This window comes from Schistocerca piceifrons, chromosome 3 (assembly GCF_021461385.2).
Source record: "Schistocerca piceifrons isolate TAMUIC-IGC-003096 chromosome 3, iqSchPice1.1, whole genome shotgun sequence".
Taxonomy (NCBI): domain Eukaryota; kingdom Metazoa; phylum Arthropoda; class Insecta; order Orthoptera; family Acrididae; genus Schistocerca; species Schistocerca piceifrons.
In genome coordinates, this window is record NC_060140.1 from 915,866,866 (window position 1) to 915,891,374 (window position 24,509).

Sequence of the window (24,509 nt, forward strand, 5' to 3'; positions counted from 1 at the left end):
TAGAGCCAAATTCGTAAGCTATTAATGATCACTAGTCATACTTTCGTTATGATAGTAGATCTGTAATGATTGGTACAACACATTACAGATATACAGCTGCCGATTTCGCTTCCTGTATCCAGTTCAATCCCATTTCTCTGTCCTAATAGTTCCCACGTCCCCCATTATTTCCCAAGCCTTTTTACACGTTACATTTTAGGTAAGTGATTGAGGTGCTCCAGAATTAGGAATGATTGAATCGGATGCAGTGGGAATCCTGATTTGTCTGTTACCAGCGAACGATTCAGAAACAGACTGTTGTGCCATGTGCTTACGTATGTCAGCGTGCACTGTACAGTGACCTTTACGTTCGGAACGTTAGTTCTGCTGCAAAAGTTCGAGAAATAGTTGGTGGGCACAAGGATACATTTTTGTTTCTACGTTTAATGTCCGTCCCCCGTTCACACGGCACCCGACTTACGCAGAAAAAAAAAGAAATAGGAAAATGGCAGTTGTGGAGTAAAACAATTTCTCATCTGAAGCGACAGTTATTAAGAATTTCTAAGAAGAACTGTGTAAATCTCTTTAGAGATCCTAAAAGAAATCTTGAAATCCAGTGGGGAATATGCGCCGTTTTCAAACTTCCTGGTAGCTCATAACGTGTTCTGTAATTTGGCTCGAAACTAGAATCCTGCTTTCCATTGAGAATACTCTTAACGACAAAGCTATCTACACTCATCTGGTCAGACCATTGCCTGCGGAGGACAAGAGCCAAAGTTTGAGAGACGATCCAGTATTCAGTTTTAATCCATATGGAAGTTTCACCTGTAAATATTAACTTACGTTAGAGTCGCTTGATAATCCATTCATAACATCGGGTGCAAATGATGTGTGTGATTACAGATGGTCGTTGAGAGTTGTATTACAATACTTCTTCAGAGTAGTGTTTCATGAAAAACATTGCACAAAAAGCTTGTCACCCTCACGAGGAATAGCGTGAATAAAATGCAACATCTGCTATTGTCTGACTAATACCCACGATTCGGAGATGAAGAGAGTCAAAAAGTTTGTTCACGTATGCCTTATCAGACAAGAGCCTACCATTGATGATTTAATTCCGTAGACCTACCAAAATGCACGGGTGTTGCTCTATACAGATATCTTCTATGGGAGAATGATAAAGCGAATTTGTGGGGCCAGTTGATGTGTGATAGGGTGCCTGAATCCTCAACGATCGAGGAATGTCAGCTTGCAGTCGTGTGATGTGTCAAGTAAGCACTCATCGCGATGTTGTGGAGGAAAGAACACGAGATGGTCATCAAGAATGTTGACATTGCTATCATGGTTCGTTTCTACCGTAGCCTGAGTATGTGGGACTAAGCTATCATATGAACAAGACCTGTAAAATATCAAAAACCACCTGCGGTCCTAAATACAGCTTCCACATTCTGATTTAAAGAGCTGCTTGAGCCTTTAGTGCATTTGATGACACGCATGAACTGAAATTCTGTGTTGTTTGGCCCATTTAACAAGTGTATCTTAATATTTCGAAATTTTGCAAAGTACCCAACTCCAAAGTTGGACTGGATGCAGTTACCTACATATTTTTGAATAGGAAACTGCTCCATAAGGAATTTATTTACTAATAGTAGCAATACTTGAAGAGTTTGAATTATCATTGACAAGACATCACACTCCTCTTCAGCCCCCATTCACTGGCATCTTTTTATGACCACTGATCTTACACTGTGTTACATAACTGCGAATGGTCTTCAATCTTTGTAGTAACATCGGCTAATCCATGTCGAAACACTAACGAATCAGGAACGCCATTCGAATTGTGGTCAGGGTCACGTCCAAACACGATAATTTATTTCTGCTATTCTAACACATCTCCACTTCAACCAGTGTAATGCTGCATCCATTCAATCTATTGGATCATATGCGCTACCTTCACGGCGTAAACGATCTGTGAAGGTTTAGGCAGCAGCTGTGGCCGAGCGGTTCTAGGCGCTTTAGTCCGGAACCGCGCTGCTGCTACGGTCGCAGGTTCGAAGCCTGTCTCGGGCATGGATGTGTGTGACGTCCTTAGGTTCGTTACGTTTAAGTAGTTCCTAGTCTAGGGGACTGATGACCTCAGATGTTAAGTCCCATAGTGGTAGAGCCATTTCAGCCATTTTCTGTGGATGTTCACATGAGCACCAGTCTCTCACCATCATAATGCTCCACGTTTCCAACGATCTCTGTTATGGAAGCGACTAACAATTTCGGCAAGTAAGGTTAAGTACTCCTATGCTGTTGATATTTATTCAGTGTAATGTTGTGTTTGTGTTGTAAGGAAGTACAACAATGGTATTCACTCAATAACAACAGAATGATTAGAATGTAAAGTATAATTTATTATCTTTTGCCTTTTTCTGTACAGTGTAAACGAATACTTTATAGTTCGCGCTGCTTTCTCCCTTTTGAGTAGTCGGTGAGGTGATCTGTTGCACGGTGTTAACCGTCGTCTAGCGTAGTTGTTTTAGCCGTGGTAGGCAGCCTTGAGGGCAGCCAGGGATCCGGGAGCAGCCAATAGGCCAGGAGCAGCGACAGCCGCAGGAGCGACGGCGGCGACGGCGGGGGCGGCGACGACAGCGGGGGCGGCGTAAGCGCCGTAGGCTGCGGCGGAGGCGGCGGCGAGGGCGGCACCGTTGATGGCGGCGTCGCGGGCCCTCGTCTGGGCGACGGCGGCCAGGTGGGCGCCCCTGGCGGCGGCCACGTCAGGGGTGTTCAGGTTGTAGCCACCTGGCCCGACGACGATGTTGGCCGGACCGTAGGCGGCGAGGCCGGGGTGGATGCCGCCCACATAGACAGGAGCTGGCTGGACGGCGGCAGCGAGGCCTGCGGCGTAGGCGGGGGCGGCGACGCCCGCCCCCAGGAAGCCGGGCTTGGCAAGGGCCACGGCCACGACAGCACTCAGGACGATCTGAAAGTAGGCTTCAGCTGATCATTTCAAAACTACCACAGATTTCACAGATTTCAATTGTACACTATGTTAGGAAGTAACTTTGCTACAATAATCTTATCAAAGTTGTGCTATTATCTGTAAAACATGGCTTTCTTTCTATGATCGTGTTGTCACGAAGAAAATTTATTCATATTTAACTCACTTCAAGGGTGGTGCAAAAGAAATTATTGTTATCTCGTTTACTTACCAATTACAGATTAAGAGAAAAGTGAGGAACAGAGTAAATACATTGTAGTGCATCCACTGTGCAAGAAGATAGAGACTCGAGTGCATGTTCTCTTATACCTTTTTCAATATGTGTCATAAACATTCATGGCCACCTCTGTAGCTGAGTGGCCGTCTATGTGGCTGACTGCTGTGCAGAAGACCTGGGTTCAATTCCTGGTACTGCTTTGGATTTTTTCTTCAGGGAGGTTTGTGCAGTCATCCTCCTAAAGCCAGCTGAGGAGCTGCTTGACCGTTCGGTAGCGGCACCAGCCCTGATAAACTGACAGCAGTCAGCAGTGTGGAGTACTGTCATGTGCCCTTCCATACTGCATTCACATGACACCAGTGGCTAATGGTTGATATGGAGGTGGAACAGACGTAGATGGCTTGTATGTGGCCAGAACAGTTCTACCTTTCTTGTATAGACATTGATAAGCAGATTTCTGTTGTTTTATTTCAGCAGTGTTTTCCGTAAGAATGCTGAGAAACAACGTAACTGAGCACCTGGAACTTACCATACAGATCTCTTCACTGAAGTAGATACGTACTAGAAATATACTCCCGTTCTTATTCATAGTCAAATTTTCCAGTTTCAGCGAGCCGTTCCTGACGCTTTCCTTATATAATTCTTTTTCTAAATTCAGTAGCCAAATCCTGATCATTTTCTATGTTCCACAAGCCCACCTCCATCGAAAAATATCTTGTCGCTTTGTATCATATGCGTGATAACTTTCATATTTATATGTTCGAAATATTAAATCGTTTTTAGCTGATCCCGGTGGAGGTTCGAGTCCTCCCTCGGGCATGGGTGTGTGTGTTTGTCCTTAGGATAATTTAGGTTATGTAGTGTGTAAGCTTGGGGACTGATGACCTTAGCAGTTAAGTTCCATAAGATTTCACACCCATTTTTAATTCGTATTTAAATTTAAAATCTTAGTGTTTCCTTGTATTCTTCCTATGTCTTAAATACTTTGAGACAATAATAAATGTTAACGTTTACTTCTCCCAATAGCTTGAGCGAGCGAGGTGGAGCAGTGGCTAGCACACTGGATTCGCATTCAGGAGGACCACGGTTCAATCGCGCGTCTGGCCTTCCTGATTCAGGCTTTCCGTTATTTCCCTAATTCGCTCCAGGCAAACGCCGGGATTGTTCCTTTGAAAGGGCACGGCCGACTTCCATTCCCATCCCTAATCTGATGAGACCGATGACGTCTCTGTCTGGTCTCCTCCCCCAAACAACCCAACCCAACCCAATAGCTTGGTACAGACAATTGTCGACGTAGACTGCATATTAACGTCTTTGAATGGTCTTGCATCAGACACTAATATACCAGTAAATTTTTCGTGGACTTCATCCACGTGTTAAACTGTTCTGGAGTGAAACTTCGTAGCAGATTGAAACTGTGTACCGGAGCGAGACTCGAACTGGTGACCTTTGCCTTTGGCGGGCAAGTGCTCTACCATCTGAGCTACCCAAGCACGACTCACGGCCCGCCCTCACAGCTTCACTTCTCCCAGTACATCGTCTCCTACCTTCTGCAGTACCTGCAGGAAATGTGTACAAAAAAGGGAAATACAAGAGAATAATACGGGTCGTATATCCATCGCTTAGTTTAGGTGAGTGAATCAGGAGATACTCGTGTTAATCCCTAAATGTCTTGGTTTTACTACAAGATGAACGTACTTCTAGAAGCCTAGATGCTAATAATGTCAGAGTGAAACATCCAGCTTGCAGATGTGTCACAGGGACGAATGTTAGACGTCGCTAGAATGCTGTATCACACTCACCAAGCACTTCATGTTGGTGGTGTAGGTTTCCAGTGCGACGACCGCTGCTACTGTTGCTCCCGCTGCCTGTCTGCTGCTGGACTGTGCCTAGGTTTGCCTATGGTCCGTTTATATACCCGGCGATAGCTGTCAGATATGCGTGAAAGTAGTGCAGGCGTCCTTCTGCCGCTGCGACCTGAAGTAGCCGTTGGCACACAACCGATGCTGGAAAATGGGTACTCCACCAGCCTTCCTGCTACTCGGGGTCTCCGCATGCAAACTGCTATTTCAGCAGCTGCTCTGACTCTTTGATACCAATGAAGAGCAAAGATAACCCTTTCTAATGTGAACACATTTCTTAAAAAAAATGGTGAATTAAGTTGAATTCTCTGAATATTTTGTCATCTTCTCGGGGTCGCCATGTGCAAATTGCTATTTTCGCGGTTGCTCTGACACTTTGATACCAGTGAAGAGGAAAGATAACCCTTTATAATCTGAGCACATTTAAAAAAATGGTGAATGAGGTTGAGTTATGTGAATATTTTGTCATCTTCTCGGGGTCTCCGTGTGCAAACTGCTATTTTCGCAGTTGCTCTGACTCTGATACCAATGAAGGGGAAAGACAACCCTTTCTAATCTGAACAAATTTTTAAAAAAAATGGTGAATTAAGTTGAATTCTCTGAATATTTTGTCATCTTAGATGATGAAAAATAATAACGAATTTTACGCCCTACAAATTTAATGGGGAAGGCGGATCGGGTTTTAGTTCATCTTAACAGTCTTTTGATGTAATGTAGAATATTTGATATTTTAAGGAAAAGCTATGAATAAAGGCTTGTGTTATTTTACTTTTGTGGGGGAAAAATGTTACAGAGTTTACAGTTCATATTTTACGGCACAAAAATGTAATAATTACTACAAATTTATAACTTTGTAATACAAAAACATGGTGCAGATTGCTTCACTTTTTGTGGAAGCGTCTGAAACAATCCTTTCCCTTTGGAATATAAAGTGTTTCACTTGTGCTATTTTACTGCTCATACAAGCATCATCTTGATGACAAAATGTCACCCATGCTGTCATAATAACCAGGGTATCACTGATCCAGACCGCGTTTTTGGTGAGGTTTATATGCGTCTGCGTTTTTTGAGGAGTCAATACATATCCTAACAGTTACTCACGCTCTCCTTCCCCCTTTTTTCCGTCTCTGCCAGAGGCATCCTACGTTAAGCAGACCCGTAATGGTCTTTTCCGCACTCTGGTTTTCATGGCAAAGCTCTTTGTACAGAGACCAGCTGCTGATAGCTTGAAGATCTGCGAAGTTCCGTGCAAATGACAGATCGGTAGTCGTATCACGCTCCTCTGACAGAGAAATAGTATGATTTTCTCTTAGGATTGAGTATCATAATGTTAACGTACATCAAAGCTTTCCCATAAAACAATAATAATCAGAGGGAACAGACAACTGGATCAATTAATACCTAAAGCAATGCAGTGAACACCTAATTCGCACAGTCGTGCTAGTACCAAAATTTCACCAAAGTTGCTATGTATAGACATTAGATTACTAATAACCGTCGATAGTACAACATCATTCAAATATTTAAATGACTATATGGCGTAATTTCTTTTGGAAGTGCAACTGTACCAGTTTAATTTTTTGGGCCAGTTGGGTAGTATTAATGAAGTTGACATGCAGCTAGTGAGTCTTGGGCCTTAGTAATGCTGACACTCTCTGTTTGGAATCTCACAGCTTGTCTATTTCGTGTCAGAAAAACCCTAAAGGAAGAGAATTGCAGTGATGAGGTGTTCAGTTATAGAAGAATGTTGAATTTAGAAATTAGATACGAAATAAGGAGACTGTTCGAAAAATCGTCAAGAAAAAGAATATGTGGAAGAGACTGATTAGATGAAATGATATGACGACAGGACATGTGCTAACACATCAGCGAATAACAGCCACGGCACTACAAGGAATTGTAGTGGGTAAACATTCTAAGGGATTGCAGAGATTGCAATATGTTCATAAATGAGGACGTGTGTAAGTTCTGCTGGTAAATGATGAGGTTGGAGCGAGAGGGGACGTGTTCTCGGCTCGCACCAAACCAGCAAAGATAAAAACGGAGACTTTCTATCCCGTTGGAGTCGTGTGTTCGGCTGTCATAGTCACAGCCGCTATTTCAGCAACGAAGTGGATGGATCACAAACTTCGCTTAAAAAGGGATGTCAATGTCCTGTTCGTTTCTGTCCCGCAGGGAAGGAAGACATTATAAATTCACGAAATGGAGCTAAACTGCCAAAAAACCGGATTATATAAAACTGATGATTTAGTATATGACGTTAACAGTTCAAACCTAGCAGATATCGCAAATGGAATATTTTGTATCCCGCCTGGAAAGCGGCCCGTGGGTCTGCTCCTGAAAAGTGAAGGGTAGGCCGAATGTAAGAAGTGAGTAGGAGGAGGAAAAGGTGAAACACATCGGTACTGCGTTTAGCTTTACAGAATATTTTATAGAGAATAGCATCCAATGACATACGTAACTTTGCACTGAAGAGCACGTAGGTGGGAAGCTGGATAGGCATCAACGCTAATAGCCACTAGTTGTAGGACAAACTATCAATGAAGTAACTGAAGCAACGAAGTCTGTAATGGCTAGCCCCCTATGAAGTAGAAGCTAAGTTGCTCGGTCGTCAGGTCGGAATCAAATGGGTAGAATCTGGAGCGGCGCTCGTAGAGCTGCACAGCGCCGGCTAGAGGGCGCTGTCGTCTGTGTCGGTGTCGTAGTGCCAACCTAGCAGAGCGCACCTACGTTGTGGCATCGTAGCTACCGATACCACAGAATACATCTAACCAACCTGAATTTAAAGAAAATGTTTTATTGCTGTATTAGAATATCCAACAAGCGCAGCTCCGTCGGACTCCAATCATTCTTGCAGCTCTGACTCTTGTTTACTGTTCACTCTTCCAGCTGCTGTCTGCGTCTTGTTACTCATTCCAGTTTCCTCCACATTATACACAATAAATTAATGGGATGGTACCTCTGTCGGGCAATCCTATTTTTGAATGGAGACTTGAATAATGCAGTTTCACCTGTGCGAATGAGCGTTCAGTTACATATCATTTTCCTTTGCTAAGCATTTGTTATAAGCTACTTCATCTGCTCTTGTAAGGACTGTTAAACCAGGAGCTATTCCATAACCCACATCTCCAGGAAAAGAGGCATTAAAAATACTGCCAGTCATGTGGTCCATTTCGTTGCTGTGCAAGCTGCTTGAACGTTACCTCTGGATTTCCCTTTTCTCTTGATGTGGTCATCTCCATGTCATGCAGTTTCTTCATTAACATATGCCGGCCGCGGTGGTCTAGAGGCTCTAGGCGCTCAGTCCGGAACCGCGCGACTGCTACGGTCGCAGGTTCGAATCCTGCCTCGGGCATGGCTGTGTGTCATGTCCTTAGGTTAGTTAGGTTTAAGTAGTTCTAAGTTCTAGGGGACTGATGACCTCATAAGTTAAGTCCCATAGTGCTCAGAACCATTTGAACCATTTGAACCATTAACATATAGGTAGAATCGGCTGACCGGAAAGCAGCTCGGAATGAAAAGCTTTTTGCTGTTTCGTCTTGGCCGTTTAAATAACAATTGTAATCGTAGGACATTTTATCTAATCCGACATTTTATTTATTACTGCGGTCGCTGCTTCCCAGAAGGTGACTGATACCGTGTGCTGAGTCGGATGTCCTCAGGGAAACAACAAACACTCAAAGTACCTTGGGGTTACCCTAGATAGGACACTAACATTCAAAGAACACCTGACGAAAACTGTAGCGAAACCTAAAACACGCAACAACATATTGCAGAAGCTCTGTGGCACCACTTGGGGCTCCACAGCATCTACCTTAAGAACATCCGCACTTGGCTTGGTGTATCCAGTGGCAGAATACTGTGCCCCAGTGTGGCTCAACAGCAAACACACACACATGGTAGATAGCCAACTTAATGCAACAATGCGTATCATATCAGGTACAATCAGGCTAACTCCTACAGTGTGGCTGCCCGTTCTCAGTAACATAGCCCCTCCTAACCTGCGCCGTGAACACGCTCTGGTTAGAGAATTTCAAAAAATCCTGACCAACCCTCAATTACAAATCCATGAAGATACTCACGACATCCAAGGAAACCGACTCCGGTCTAGGCATCCTCCACTAAAGACCGCACAGGCTCTGCGCCAAACCAACTTTAAAATAAATGACCGATGGAAAGAGGAATGGGAGAGCAGAACAACAGTAAACAGCCACAGTATGCCATGCATCTTTAGTAAACCAAAAGGATTTGATTGCCCTCGCAAAGTTTGGTCAACTCTTAATCGCATCGGAACCAACTGTGGGAGATGCGCCGACTCCTTACACTGATTGGGTAAACTTTCTTTGGGCTCTTGCGACTGTGGCGCTGAGAGACAGACGGTCAAACACATCGTGCAGGAATGCCCACTAAGGGTATACGAGGGTGACCCACAGGATTTCCTAATGGCGACCCTAGAGGCAATCGACCATTTATTGTCTACGCTGGACGTCAGCTTGTGATTGCTCTTCTGTGACTGTAAATTTACAATTGGCGGTGTCCTTATATACAAACTGTTATTTATTGCTCTGTTTATACATACGTGATTTTTTTAAATCGTGTTGTTTCTGTAATTTTTACTGTGATGTTATGAGCCATACGCTAAATAAATAAATAAAGCAGGGGAACAATATTGAAAACCAGAGTCTCCTTCATGTCGTGACACACAGACGTTGGTTGGTTGGTTTAAAGGCGGAAGAAGGGAGCAAACTACGAGGACATCGGTCTCTTCATATGGGATACCTCCGAAAAGCCGGCAGGAGCGGCCGAGCGGTTCTAGGCGCTACAATTTGGAACCGCGTGACCGCTACAGTCGCAGGTTCGATTCCTGCCTCGGGCATGAATGTTTGTAATGTCGTTAGGTTAGTTAGGTTTAAGTAGTTCTAAGTTCTAGGGGACTGATGGCCTCAGAAGTTAAGTCCCACTGTGCTCAGAGCCATTTGAACCATACTTCCTAAAATCGTGTCGGACGTCCTTTTTTCCGGCTTAGTGCAGGAGCTTGATGTGGTATGGACTCGACAAATCATTTTAAGTTCCCTGCAGAAACATTGATCCATGCTGCCTTTATAACCGTCCACAATTGCGAAAACGATGCCGGTGCAGGGTTTTGTGCGCATCCTGACGTCTCTGTTGCATTCCATAAATTTTCAATGGGATTCATGTCAGGTGATCTGGGTGGCCAAATGAACCACTCGAACTGTCCGAAAAGTTGTTCAAACCAATCGCAAACAACTATGGCCCGGTGACGTGTCGCTTTGTCATAGATAAAAATTTCATCGTTGTTTGGGAACACGAAGACCGTGAATGACTGAAAACGGTCTACAAGAAGCCGAACATTACCATTTCCAGTCACTGGTCGGTTCAGTTGCACCAGAGAATCCAGTCCATTCCATATAGACACAGCATAATGGAGTCACCATAAGCTTGCCCAGTGCCTTGTTGACAACTTGGTCCATGGATTCGTAGGGTCTGCGCCGTATTGGAACCCTACCATCAACTCCTACCAATTGAGATCGAGACTCATCTGACCAGTCCACGGCTTTCCATTCGTCTGAAGCCCAACCGATATCATTAAGAGCCAATAAGAGTCGCTGTAGGCGTTGTCGTACTGCTAACAAATGTACTGGGTGATCAAAAAGTCAGTATAAATTTGAAAACTTCATAAACCACAGAATAATATAGATAGAGAGGCAAAAATTTTATTGGAACAAAAAAAAAAACACCCCATATTGCTAGCTAGACGCATGAAAGATCTCTTGCGCGCGTCTTTTGGTGATGATCGTGTGCTCAGCCGCCACTTTCGTCATGCTTGGCCCCCAGGTCCCCAGATCTCAGTCCGTGCGATTATTGGCTTTGGGGTTAGCTGAAGTCGCAAGTGTATCGTGATTGACCGACATCTCTAGGGATGCTGAAAGACAACATCCGACGCCAATGCCTCACCATAGCTCCGGACATGCTTTACAGTGCTGTTCACAACATTATTCCTCGACTACAGCTATTTTTGAGGAATCATGGTGGACATATTGATCATTTCCTGTAAAGAACATCATCTTTGCTTTGCCTTACTTTGCTATGCTAATTATTGCTATTCTGATCAGATGAAGCGCCATCTGTAGGACATTACTTTGAACGTTTGTATTTTTTTGGTTCTAATAAAACCCCATGTCATTCCAAGCATGTGTGTCAGTTTGTACCTCTCTATCTACATTATTTCGTGATTTATTCAGTTTTCAGATTTATACTGACTTTTTGATCACCCAGTACTCGCGTCGGTCGTCTGTCAAATTTCGCTGCACTAATGACACGTTCCTCGTACGTCCCACATTGACTTCTGTAGGTAGTTCACGCAGTACTGCTTGTCTGTTATCACTGACAACTCTACGCGAACGCCGCTCTTGGTCGTTAGGTGAAGGCCGTCGGCCACTGCTTTGTTCGTGGTGAGAGGTAATGTCTCAAATGAGGTATTCTCGGCGCGCTCTTGACATTTTCGATCGCGGATATTGAATTCCCTAACGATTTCCGTAATGACATATTCCATACGCCTAGCTCCAGTTACCACTCCGCGTTAAAGTCTGATAATTCCTTTCCTGCTGCCATGACCACGTCGGAAATCTTTTCACAATATTTAACTGAGTACAAAAGACAGCTCCATCAATGAACTGCCCTTTTGTGCTTTGTGTACATCTGAATATGTTCATATCGCTGTTCCATGACTTTTGTCTCCTTAGTGTAGCAGATTCGACACATATTTTCATATCAATAAAACCGAAAGGTGGCTCGCGAAAGAGAAACCAGGTTCACAGTTCTGTAAAGCAGTTTACATCCTGCCTCAGCGCAAGAGAATGCGGAATTGATGCCATGGCTGACTACAGTCCGTTTAAGATTACAGGATAAATGATGTCAGTCACTTGGCGCTACACTGTTGTCACATCGGCTACCGCTCGGTTAAAGGCGACACACAAACACGGCAGGTCACGTCGCAATTGCTGGAATGCTGCTCGTGCAGTGCTGGGCAACACTGGAAGCTGCTGCCATCAGGTATGGCGGTAACGTGAGATCCTCTGTCCACAGCTGATTGTAAATGGCCGAAGACTGAACTGCCGCAGACAACGCGTATTGTGCCGTGGCCGACCGGTTTTGGACGCTTCATTCCGGAACTGCGCTGCTGCTACGATCGCAGGTTCGAATCCTGCCTCGGGCATGGATGTGTGTGTTGTCCTTAGGTTAGTTAGGTTTAAGTAATTCTAGGTCTAGGGGACTGATGACCTCTCAGATGTTAAGTCCCATAGTGCTTAGAGCCATTTGAAACATTTGAACGCGTATTGTAGCCGGGTGAACTTATACTCGTGTCCTAACCTAACCACAACCTTTTGATGTGCAAAGTATCCCAGAAAACAGCCTGTTAACAAGCAGCAGCAGAGCTATTAATCACGCTCGCTTTGCTTATGGTGACTGTAGTTGACCTGTACGAGCAAACTGAAGACTGAAAACAATTCGGTTTCAGCGGTAAAAGTGAACTCTAACATCTTGTTTCTGCTATGCGAGCTGACATGATACCGACCGGTGAGTAGTGCTGTTTGCAACTCATTTATAGTTTATAGCCAGCACAGACAGATTCCAGAGGAAGAAGAATGTTAAGTAGAAAAGAAAGCAAATGAAAAAGAGAATATGATGATGAAAACTATCCCATAAAAGATTAAAAATGACAAAAATAGACTTAAATTAGTTAATTGAAAGTAATAGTAATCATAGTTATTTTGGCAATACTTTGTAAAAGAAAAGAATATTGTGCCCCAGAAACTGGGACGGTACCCCTCAGCTACGGAAAACCTTACAAGAATATCGTTATATTTATTTATCTATTGAACGAGTTGCAACGATAATTTCCTGCCTTGAAATAGCTCAGTTTTACACCATGTCGTGTAAAGTTTATCTATTTTAGGCCGACCTTTGTGATGATAATTGAATATGATAAGCAAAATTGCGTCTTGTGCGAAGGAATCGAGTAGTCTTTGGCTAGTGGTGTGGACGAAATGTGCGTATTTGCTTACCATCGTTTTGTGTGTGAGTGTGTGTTGTTTTTGGGTGAGCTTATCAAGTGTAATGAAATGCGAAATAAAACGGCCGGACTCAGGATTCGGGATCCAAACATAACAAGGTAAAAAATCCAGACAAGGAACTGGAATTTAACTGCCCATTTGTTGTGGCAGTTTGGCTACGGCGAACAGTTCAGGCTTGACTTGTGCGGTCTGAGTGGAGCAAACCTCCTCCAATACGTAAAATGTCAACTACCGAATAATTGTAATCAGCATGTAAGTAACTGTGTTTCCATCACGAATAAGAAAATAAGCTGTAAAGTCGTTACTGTAGAATCTAAATTAATAAACAAATGCACAAATTCTCAAAATAACGTGTAAATTTCCATAATGATCATCATTGTTGAAAGAACAGTCCTAAGTGAGAAACGGCACATTGGAGCTTGGAGTTTGCACCATTACCTCCTTTCTGCATAATTGTTGTCGTGTGGAATTAATTTCAGTTATTTCGTGTAAGTCAGTGCAGATTCCTACGTGCAGTTTGAAATACGCGTGCAGACCTCAGTCGCAACCTACAGCGATGATAATGTAACATAGCAGTTTAAATTCCGAAAATTGTTTTTGGAACACCACATATGTTTTGAGCACCAGTAAATGTTTCTTAAATATAAATAGCGTGACTTAATCTCAATTCGCAGGCAAAAAGTTATTTATTATTAATGGAAATATTACGCACTCTTTCAACGCAACATAAGCTGCAAGTAACCCATCGATAATTTAGAGCGTGAAATGATTTATTTTCCAGAAAATCAGTCTAAAGTTCTCAGAAAGAAAGAGTGGTACAAATACCTGGGTATTTTTGAAGTAATTGCAAAGAATTTCTTTAACGTTATCTCTTTAAGAATTGAGTTAACTTTTAACCCTTTGAATTAACTGAAAATATTCTAAATCAGAGGTGAAGCCTCACCTAAGCCTTGCGGTGTTAAATCTCTGAATAAGTTTCGTAATCAAAAATATTAACTAACTTTAATATTGAAAACTGACTGTAAAAGTATGTAAAAGCACTTAGATTTATTTTCACCTCAGAGTGAAGCTCGCAAACACTGAAATATTTGTTAGTACACGTAATGGCGGACTCAGCGCCACCGAAACAGTCGAAACCAGACAGCAATTGACAGCAATATTACTATTACCTCTAAATAAATTTCACCTGGAGGGAGGGCTATTTTTGAAAGTAAACATAAGATACTTTCAATTAATAATATATTGTAACCTTCAAGCTCATACAGATAGGTAGTAATAGATACATCGATCCACAGGAGAGAGAGAACGAACAAAAAACAGAGAACAGACAGGGGCGAGCAACATGGCTCTTGTGTATATATATCACACCAAGTTCCATGCTTTCATGAAACATGTAGTATTGTTTGCCATTAATGGAAAATATTTACAATATTTGTCACGGAACATTATCACACTCGACAAAATGACATATAATATTACAGGCATTATTTTCTGTTTTTACATTTCGTACATTAGACAGGCTTCCAAGTGACACCACAAGTTTTACCCTGAGAGACAAATGGCAGGGGACAGCAATATGCACACATACAGATAGCGGTATTATCGTGTACACAATGTGTAGAAGGGCAGTGCATTGACGGAGCTTCGAACACCGAATGGTAGTAGTTGGAGCTAGATGCCTGGGACGTTCCGTTTCGAAAATAGTAAATTCAATATTCCACGATCGACAGTGTCTAGAGTGTGCTGAGAATACGACATTTCAGGCGTTACCTCTCACCACAGACAACGCAGTGGCCGACGGCCTTCGCTTAACGACCGAGAGCAGCGGCGTTTGGATAGAGTTGTCTGAGCTAACTCACAAGCAACACTGCGTGAAATAACCGCAGAAGTAAGTGTGGGTCGTACGACAAACGTATCCGTTAGCACAGTGCGGCGAAAGTTGGCATTAATTGTGTGTGGCAGCAGATGACCGACGCGAGTTCTTATGTTGACAGCACGACATCGCCTGCAGCGGCACTCTTGGGCTCGTGACCATGATGGTTGGCTGGAAAACTGTTTTCTGATCATAATACTTCCGATTTAAGTTGGTAACAGCTGATGGTAGGGTTCGACTGTGGCGCAGACTCCTCGAAGTCATGCACCCAAGTTGTCATCAAGGCACCCTGCAAGATGGTGGTGGCTGCATAATGGTATGGGATATGTTTACTTTGAATGGACCGCGTCTTCTGGATGTGCGGCTACTTGTAGTCCATTTGCAGCCATTCATGGACGTGGTATTGTCAAACAACGGTGGAATTTTTATGGATGACAATGCGCCATGCCACCGCGCCACGATTGTTCGTGACTGGTTTGAAGAACATTTTGGGTAATATGAATGAATGATCTGGCCACCCAGATCGCTCGACATGAATGCTGTCGAACATTTATGGGACAAAATCGAGAGGTCAGTTACTGCACAAAATCCTGCAATCGTTGGAAGAACGAAAACCAACTCGAAAAAGTGGGGATTTGCATGCGACTCCACAGAATGTGAATGCGGTGAAGAAGAGACAATGAGTCAGCTTCTTGTCTGCAGCCAATGCCTAACGTCTTGCTCGCCGCAGAATGTCATCGATGCCACCAAGGAAGCATGAGAAGTTGCTGCATACTGGTCACGCCGCATTTAATTGTAAGTGTAATGCTTATAGTGCCATGTTTTGGAACATTTTGTATAACTTGTAAGCTATAGTGTGTGTGTTCCTCACAAGATGAAATAGATCCTGCAACGATAGCACTTTCGCAATTGTGGGCGGCGGCAGGGACAGCATGGCTCAATATTTCTGAGGGGACTCACAACGACCCTTTGAGTCCATGGCATGTCGAAATGCTGCACTACGCCGGGCAAAACGACGTTCAACACCATATTATTAGGTCTCCCATAACTTTGGTCACCTTAGTGTAAGCCTGCTGGGTGGGGTGTGGTGATAATGAGCAGCTGTTGAATTTGCAGTTTATGTGACACTTGAGCCATACATTATCACTGACATGGAACTGATATGAGACTCAGGAAATGCAAACATCACTATTGATACCATTCACATACCGTTGACCATCAACTAGTATCGAGAGCAGTCTTCATGATTATTTTGATCTTCGCATATGCAGTATATCCCACCTCCATTGGTCGACATGTGGCGGAGGATTCACATAATGAACACGACGATTCCTGTGGTCGTCTCGCAACCTTCGGTAAGGTCGTGAGTTCCAAGTTCAGGGAAGAATTCTCATGTCTTAATTGCATCCCTCAGCTACTTGTGGGCTGTTCAGAGCCAGTAATCGTATCTTACAGAAAGGAAACAAGTCAAATTTTCCAAGAATAGTACCATAATGAAATCACCTAAGATTTTCGTTCGAGTGGTCGAATCTACATCTACATCTACGTGGATACTCTGCAGATCACATTCAAGTGCCTGACAGAGGGTTCACTGAACCACCTCCACAATTCTCTATTATTCAAATCTCGTATAGCGCCAAAAAAACGAACACCTATATCTTTCCGTATGAGCTCTGATTTCCCTTGTTTTATCGTGATGATCGTTCCTCTCTATGTAGGTCGGTGTCAACAAAATATTTTCATATACTGAGTAGAAAGTTAGGATTGCAATTTCGTGAGAAGATTCCGTCGCAACAAAAAACGCCTTTCTTTTCATGATTTCCAGCCCAAATCCTGTATCATTTCTGTGACACTCTCTCCCACAGTCCGCAGCTCGTGGTCGTACGGTAGCGTTCTCGCTTCACGCGCCCGGGTTCCCGGTTTCGATTCCCGGCGGGGTCAGGGATTTACTCTGCCTCGTGATGACTGGGTGTTGTGTGGTGTCTTTAGGTTAGTTAGGTTTAAGTAGTTCTAAGTTCTAGGGGACTGATGACCATAGTGCTCAGAGCCATTTGAATCCTTCCCACATTTCGTGATAATACAAAACGTGCTGCCTTTCTTTGAACTTTATCGATGTACTCCGTCAGTCCCATCTGGTAAGGATCCCACACCGCGCAGCAGTATTCTAAAAGAGGACGGACAAGCGTAGTGTAGGCAGTCTTCTTAGTAGGTCTGTTACATTTTTTAAGTGTCCTGCCAATAAAACACAGTCTTTGGTTAGCCTTCCCCACAACATTTTCTATGTGTTCCTACAAATTTAAGTTGTTCTTAATTGTAATACCTAGGTATTTAGTTGAATTTACGGCTTTTAGATTAGACTGATTTATCGTGTAACCGAAGTTTAGCTAGTTCCTTTTAGCACTCATGTGGATGACCTCAAACTTTTCGTTATTTAGCGTGAACAGCCACTTTTCGCAGAATTCAGATATATTTTCTAAATCGTTTTGCAGTTTGTTTTGATCTTCTGATGACTTTATTAGTAGATAAACGACAGCGTCATCAGCAAACAACCGAAGACGGCTGGTCAGATTGTCTCCAAAATAGTTTATATAGACAAGGAACAGCAAAGGGCATATAACACTAACTTGGGGAACGCCAGGAATCACTTCTGTTTTACTCGATGATTTTCCATCAGTTACTACGAACTGTGACCTCTCTGACAGGAAATCACAAATCCAGTCACATAACTGAGACGACATTCCATAAGCACGCAATTTCACTACGAGCCGCTTGTGTGGTACAGTGTCAAAAGCCTGCCGGAAATGCAGGAATACGGAATCGACCTGAAATCCCTTGTCAATAGCACTCAACACTTCATGTGAATAAAGAGCTAGTTGTGTTCCACAAGAACGATGTTTTCTTAACCCATGTCGACTGTCATTCTTCCATCCATCTCTTCATGCAGAATTGGTTACTCTCATTTCTTGCAAGTAATTTCAATATATGTTCACGGAGAAGTGAAATAGAAAGTACAGTATCCCCGTTGCGAAACAGCCTAATAATTTCAAGACAAGTTCTCAAAACACCATCTTTAGCACCAGTGCATAGACCGCTACCTACTTCAGAGTTACATGTACGCTGAAATGTAGCAGAATTCACTTTCTCACCCCTTTCAATATCTATGCAGAATGGGCTGCGCCACTGTAGCATATCGGTTGTACTTCATACGACGCTGTAGGTTCGCCTGCGGCGTCAGTGGTAACCTGTAGAACGCCAGATTTGCTTTTACGTTGTTAATAACATATTCTGGAATAGTCCCGCCCCAGAGAACTGAATGAGGAAAATTTCATCTATGGATGTTTCACGTAGAAGAATCATCATGATTATAAATGAGAAATGCATGCCGTTTGATTAGGAAACGAATGTAGTGTCTTCTTGCTTTTAGCTGTGAACGGTATGGACAAATCAGGTCCATATTTCCAAATATCACAATTTCATATCAGTTAACCATCCTGACTATGCCCGTACAGCTCTTAAAACAGCTACTGCAACTTTTCAGCCTTCTGGATAGATATTGCTACGATGCGGTATGTACTTAAGTTTCTCTACAGTCCCACATGATCATTAATCGTCTCCGTGAAGCAACAATAAGCGAGAAAGACACTGAATTACGAAGACAGTCTATTTTGAAATGCTGTCTAGTTTCAGTATAGTTAAGCCTCTAAACGTATATTTATTCCTGTGGAAAAACTAATCTTTTTTATTGCCAAATGCTTTATCACGTGCTTTTGTAAAAACAGAAACATTAAGCCATCAGTGAGTCATTACCTCCTCCCTTCATAATTTGCGAAGCGAAACAACGTCGTAAATAATATTGTATGGCAATTAATCAAATATTTGAAAAGATAGCCGAATGAAAGTGGTAAACTATGCACAAATTAAATGGTAGAAAGGTGAAGTCGTCAAACATGAAGTTAAACCCTCTTCTGCTAATATATACTTACCTTGATCAGAAAGTAGATACCTTTTGGCCATCAAAGTTGACAACTTTTTACCAGAATGATCTACCGAATAATTGAGATACTACAGTTAAATCGGAAGCCTCATGTTTTACTTTGACCTACAAATACTCGAAGTTCTACAAAAATTAACAAAAAGCTCCACCAAAATGAATGTATTCCTCTGAATTCGTATATGAATTTGGTAACAGATTGTAAAACTGTGAAATTGTAAATATCACGAATACAACCACTGTACCAAATAAAACATTGGGCCATTTCTATGTTGGGCCATTTCTGTGTTATGTGTAGAATTTTTTTTTTTTTTTTTTTTCTGGTGTGGGTAAATTGGGTGATCGTCGCTAGTGCATTTGCAACGGCAGCTGCAAATCAAATTTTGTAATTTTGTGACAGATTAATCGGATGCCTGTAAAAGGTTGCAGATTTTATCCAGGACTACTCAGGTTACAAAATTCAAGAGAAATGTGGAATTTCGTGAAGTCCATAGTGTAAAATTGGTACAGATATTTGCATCTTCAGTTTGGTGTAACGACTCATTTCAGTGTACAAGATCCACTGCAAATTTATTACCTTTTTAAATTATTTAGCATTATCAGTTTACGACACTGAAGCACTATACTAGCAAAAGCAGCAATAAGAGCAATTTCTCTTCTACGTGACGATGGACGTCAAATTGAACCCAAAACTAGAGTACAACACGTAATCGTCCTGTGTTTGTAATGAAATGTTAAAAGAACGATGCAATCCCATCAGGGCCTGACGCAAGACCAATCTGCAAGCATGACATCTCTTTAGTTGCTTGACTGCCACGAATTGTTAAGATTTCTGATAAACTTGTACTTTACTAAATGTTGAAGATTGTACCTCAAGCGAACAGTTTGTTAATTAGTGCATCAAGTGATGCTCTGCTATTCAATGACAGTTGTAAATTATCCAGTACTTCTGTGGCAAAGAAATGTGTCGAAGTTAAGTAAATCTTTAGTCCAGTTGTGTAATAAAGTGAACCAATATTTCACGTGTTCTAGTTTGATGAGCTTTCTCCCAGAATAATCAAAGAACCCATAGTTGTGGCTGGATGTAACTAATTTCATCTAATCACAACGGAAAAATCTTACTTGGCTGGAGTAATTATCGTAATTTCAGAAAAAGACTGCAGCACACTGGAACTCAACGCTGTAATTTCAAAAAAGAGTCAGGAAGTCCGAAAAGTGTTCCGAATTTCAACATTCTTCCCTGCCATAGTCTTAGTGAGTAACATTACCTTCTTTTTAAGACATGTCTGTGTTGCAAAATATTCTGTATTCCTTGACTGGGGCGAATATCCTGCCAGCAATTACAGGGGCACTACTTGTATTCCTTGTATGTCAAGTCCTTGATGACGTCACACATCCTGTTACATTAAGCCGATTTATTCGATTTTACACAAATATTACATTCATCTACTTGGATTTTTGTTGTTCTTTATATTCACGACTAATTTCATTTGCTAAAATGCTTCCTCGCACCATGTTGACTCACAGCACACATTTGACATTTTATCTTCTATGCATCTGAGACATGCAGTAGGCGGATATTTCCAAGATCCCAGTGATGTCTAACGGTGATCAAAGGTTTTAGTCGTTGATGACATACGAAAAGTAACGTTTTCGCGCTGATAATATTTTTATTAGAAATGATTAATATTTCCAATTACGCTAAGAGGAGCAAACATGGTAACTTATATCACAGCTTAATAATAAGTCTTAGAACGGTTTCACAGCCAGTCATATCATATTTCTTCCAGTTTCAACGGGCATTGTAGCAGCTCTCGAGGTATCATACAGGAAAACCGACCACTGACTTGCTCGACCACTAGACATTAGGGTCCTTATGCGAGGCTATGTTATTAATTTTCCCCCTTGTTACAGTGCCTATATTAACCAATGTTCAATAGTACATTACTGATAAATGAAAAAATGATAACCAATATCGCGACACAAATATAAAAGTTTCACTATTAGGAACCATCGCAGTATTATGACTGTAATGTGCTGACTACAAAAAAGTGGTAGCACTCCAAGGGCGAGCATTGTTTTAGAGGTGCACCTTATGAATTTCTGTTCCCAGACTAAGTAAGCTTCTCTGCATGCATGATGACAGAAGCAACTGCAGTAACACATACGTTATTGCAGTTTGGGTTCAAAGGCCATACATGTCTACAGACATGAGAAAAAATGATTTTCACTATCAATGATATTAGTTATGATTAAATGTTATTTCACGCATGTGCCTTTTTAATAAAAGATACATTTACTAGTAAAAATAAAAAGTAGAGGCTTTTTGTGTCTTGGCGACGGGAAGGAAATTCGGGCGATCTTTTAACCGACAATGATAAATATGTTATTAACCATGCCTTGCTGAAGTGGGCAAAAGTCACGAGAAAAAGAAGAAGAGTCTTACTGAGGTAGATCTTATTACAGGCAGCTACAGCTAGAGTATTCCATAAGAAAGAAAGACATATAGAAGTGGCTTTTTTTGCAAGACACCTTGCTGTACACGATGAGCTCCAAGTACAGTATTTAAATCCTAGATTCGTATCGAAGCACAGAGCCCATCGTCACTAGCAACTAATGCAGAGAATAAACAAATAAATGTATACATACCGATCTTTCTAGATAATAATATTTTGTACATCCAACAATGAAATTATACAGTATATATTAAGAACATCCATAGCAAATGATGTATGTGGGAATTACAGAACGTATATGATATCAAAATTGATGTGGATGCGGAAAACAGTACGTCATGACTACTTGAAATACACTCCCTAGAGTATTTCCTAGTCTTGGCAGTTGATGGTTGGAGTGCTGACACATAAGCTGCGCATCCAGTAATGCTGGCAACTGATATGTAATGCATGGGGATCATATCAACCTGTACCGCATCAAAAAAAACCTGATGATGACGCACCGAAGCGTTGAAACTGGTAGCGACAGAATAAAATAAAGTCATAAGGACGCCTGTAAGTGTTTTTTATTTGTCACGATAGTAAACGGCCGTCGTCCCACAGATCTCCTGCTAAAGTGATGGACACACAAAAACTTGAGATCTAATCATTACCTTGTCTATGTGAGCACGACAGGATCCAACATCTGTCTCACCTATGAAGCAAGGAGATCTTGGGTACACATTACAGCTGCCAAACATTAAATGGCCACGTTTCCTGGTCACAATTGGCATTATTGTCAAGGAGTGGAAATATGTAGTGGGTGATCAGGGTACACAGTCCATATTACAGTCTCTTATAGACTTTGACATCATATTCAAAACTATTTTTGACCTGCACTCACTGTACAAGGAAGGGTGGTCGTTTAGTATCTGACAGCTGTAACATGTACACATGTACACAATGACCTGTGTGCAGGAGAGATGGTAGAGATACAGGATCCTAAAATGCACCCATAGAGATGGTTATTATGGGATTTTAAACTGTCACCTTTGACATCACAGAAATTTTATGGCTGACATTCAAGTTCAAATGGTTCTACTGGCTCTGAGCACTATGGGACTTAACAGCTGAGGTCATCAGTCCCCAAGAACTTAGAACTACTTAAGCCTAACTAACCTAAGGACATCACACACATCCATGCCCCAGGTAGGATTCGAACCTGCGACCGTAGCGGTCGCGCGGTCCCAGACTGACGCGCCTAGAACTGCTCGGCCACTCCAGCCAGCGACATTCAAGTCACTTGATATAGTATTACGTATACAACTTATTTTTACGTTGCAGATATCGATACATAGGCGTGTGTTTCTTTCTCTGCCACATCAGATGCCACTGACAATGTACTATAGCATTAGAGCCGTCTGCAAGTTAAATACTTGCAGTTCATGATGTACTACTAGACGTCTTTTAGAATACAGCATACTTACAAGCTTTGCAGCACGCAACATACAAGATACAGGAGAGATATTTTCGTCAGAAAAATGGGAAACTCTAGGAAGCCTTACTAGGGAAAAAATGGTATGTTTGTAGTGTGGAACTAAATGAATTGTAAAGATAAAAAAAAGTGTTATTGTGCTAAAAATAATTTACTGCCCTTCACTTTTTGGTACAAGGAGTCACAGACTGTGAGGTATCAACATATTCAGTGGGATCAGGTGAACCATATCCCAGTGCTCCGCCTTGTTAACCGTGGTAGGCGGCCTTGAGAGCAGCGAGAGCCCCACGACCGGCGAGCAGACCAGGGGCGGCGACAGCTGCGGGGGCAGCGTAGGCAGGGGCGACGGCAGCCACAGCGGGGGCGGCGACGACAGCGGGGGTGGCGTAGGCGCCGTAGGCGGCGGCGGAGGCCGCGGCGAGGGCGGCCCCGTTGATGGCGGCGTCTCTGGCCCTCGTCTGGGCGACGGCCGTCAGGTGGGCGGCCCTGGCGGCGGCCACGTCAGGGGTGTCCACGTTGTAGCCGCCGGGACCGACCACGGCGTCCACGGATTCCGTCATTTGAAACTAGACGGATGTAAATGACATAGAGTTTCATATTAGGACGCATCAGCGGTTCCATTCCTTTGTGGCTGTCTCCTCTCTTAGCCACATCCAAGAACCAGTGCAAGCTGTACCAGTAATACTAGTACAAGACCACCTCTTCCATTGAAACTTGATTCTTTCTAATATACGGATTTTTCCTGTGGAAATCATTCAGGTCTTTAGGGTATTCCTAGACGTTGCCCAAGAAAAACCACCGTTCTACTACCGCATGGTGCGTGACACTCACGAGGCACTTCATGTTGGTGGTAGAGGTTTCTAGACTGCGTCTGCTGCTGCTGCTGCTGTCGCTGGACTGTGCCGACGTCTGCAGATGACCCGTATATATACGCAGGAGGTCGCCGGCAGAGGTTCGTGAAAGTAGTGCAGCCCGACCTTCCGCTGCTCGGCCTGGACCACTGAATGACACCCAGCAGGTAATTGCGCTAGCGCATTCCTGGTGCCCAAGGCGGCTTCCTACACAGTACCTGCGCTTGTCTGTAAAATCCGTCTTCAACACATACGGAAGGATTAAGAATATCTTATGAAACCTCAAGAATCTGAGTTAGGCTTGATTTCAGTGTCTACTAGGGATTCAACTTCATTATGATGCGCTTTCGGCTACTATTCAGCTGCCAATAGCTTCAATTATTGTAGCGGACGTGGTACGTTGCTGTTCCATCGTGTGTTTCTGTTTCAAGCTCTCTGGTGCTAACAGCCTCGGATGTCAGAGCGTGGCTTCTTCCCTAGAATCAAAGTAGAAATGTATAACTGGACGACATACCGAATGATAGAATACTAAATACACAGGCGAGGAAAGAAATCGATCGATGACCTTTAACAGAAAGAAGGACACGCCGGATAAGGAGAAAATGGCGATACTAGCAGTCGTCACTGACCAGTGACGAAGTGAACGTGCTCCAGATGTCGTATACAACTTGACAATTACAACGCTATAATATTTGTGACTCTTAGAAATATAATAAACAGTTTG

At 42.7% G+C, this 24,509-nt stretch overlaps 1 protein-coding gene across 2 annotated transcripts; it reads right to left on the reverse strand.

Annotated features, from left to right (window-relative positions):
- Positions 1 to 2,357: 2,357 nt before the first annotated feature.
- Positions 2,358 to 23,817, reverse strand: LOC124789795 (cuticle protein 16.5-like). Of its 2 annotated transcripts, none has more exons than XM_047257272.1 (2): positions 23,766 to 23,817; positions 2,358 to 2,947 (listed from the first exon to the last, which is right to left on the reverse strand). In XM_047257272.1, the coding sequence occupies exons 1-2, from the start codon at positions 23,775 to 23,777 to the stop codon at positions 2,504 to 2,506; spliced, it is 456 nt and encodes a 151-aa protein (XP_047113228.1). In that variant the 5' UTR covers positions 23,778 to 23,817; the 3' UTR covers positions 2,358 to 2,503. The 2 variants fall into 2 exon arrangements, with proteins under 2 accessions (XP_047113228.1, XP_047113227.1); XM_047257271.1 differs by lacking the exon at positions 23,766 to 23,817 and adding an exon at positions 4,985 to 5,056.
- Positions 23,818 to 24,509: the final 692 nt, after the last annotated feature.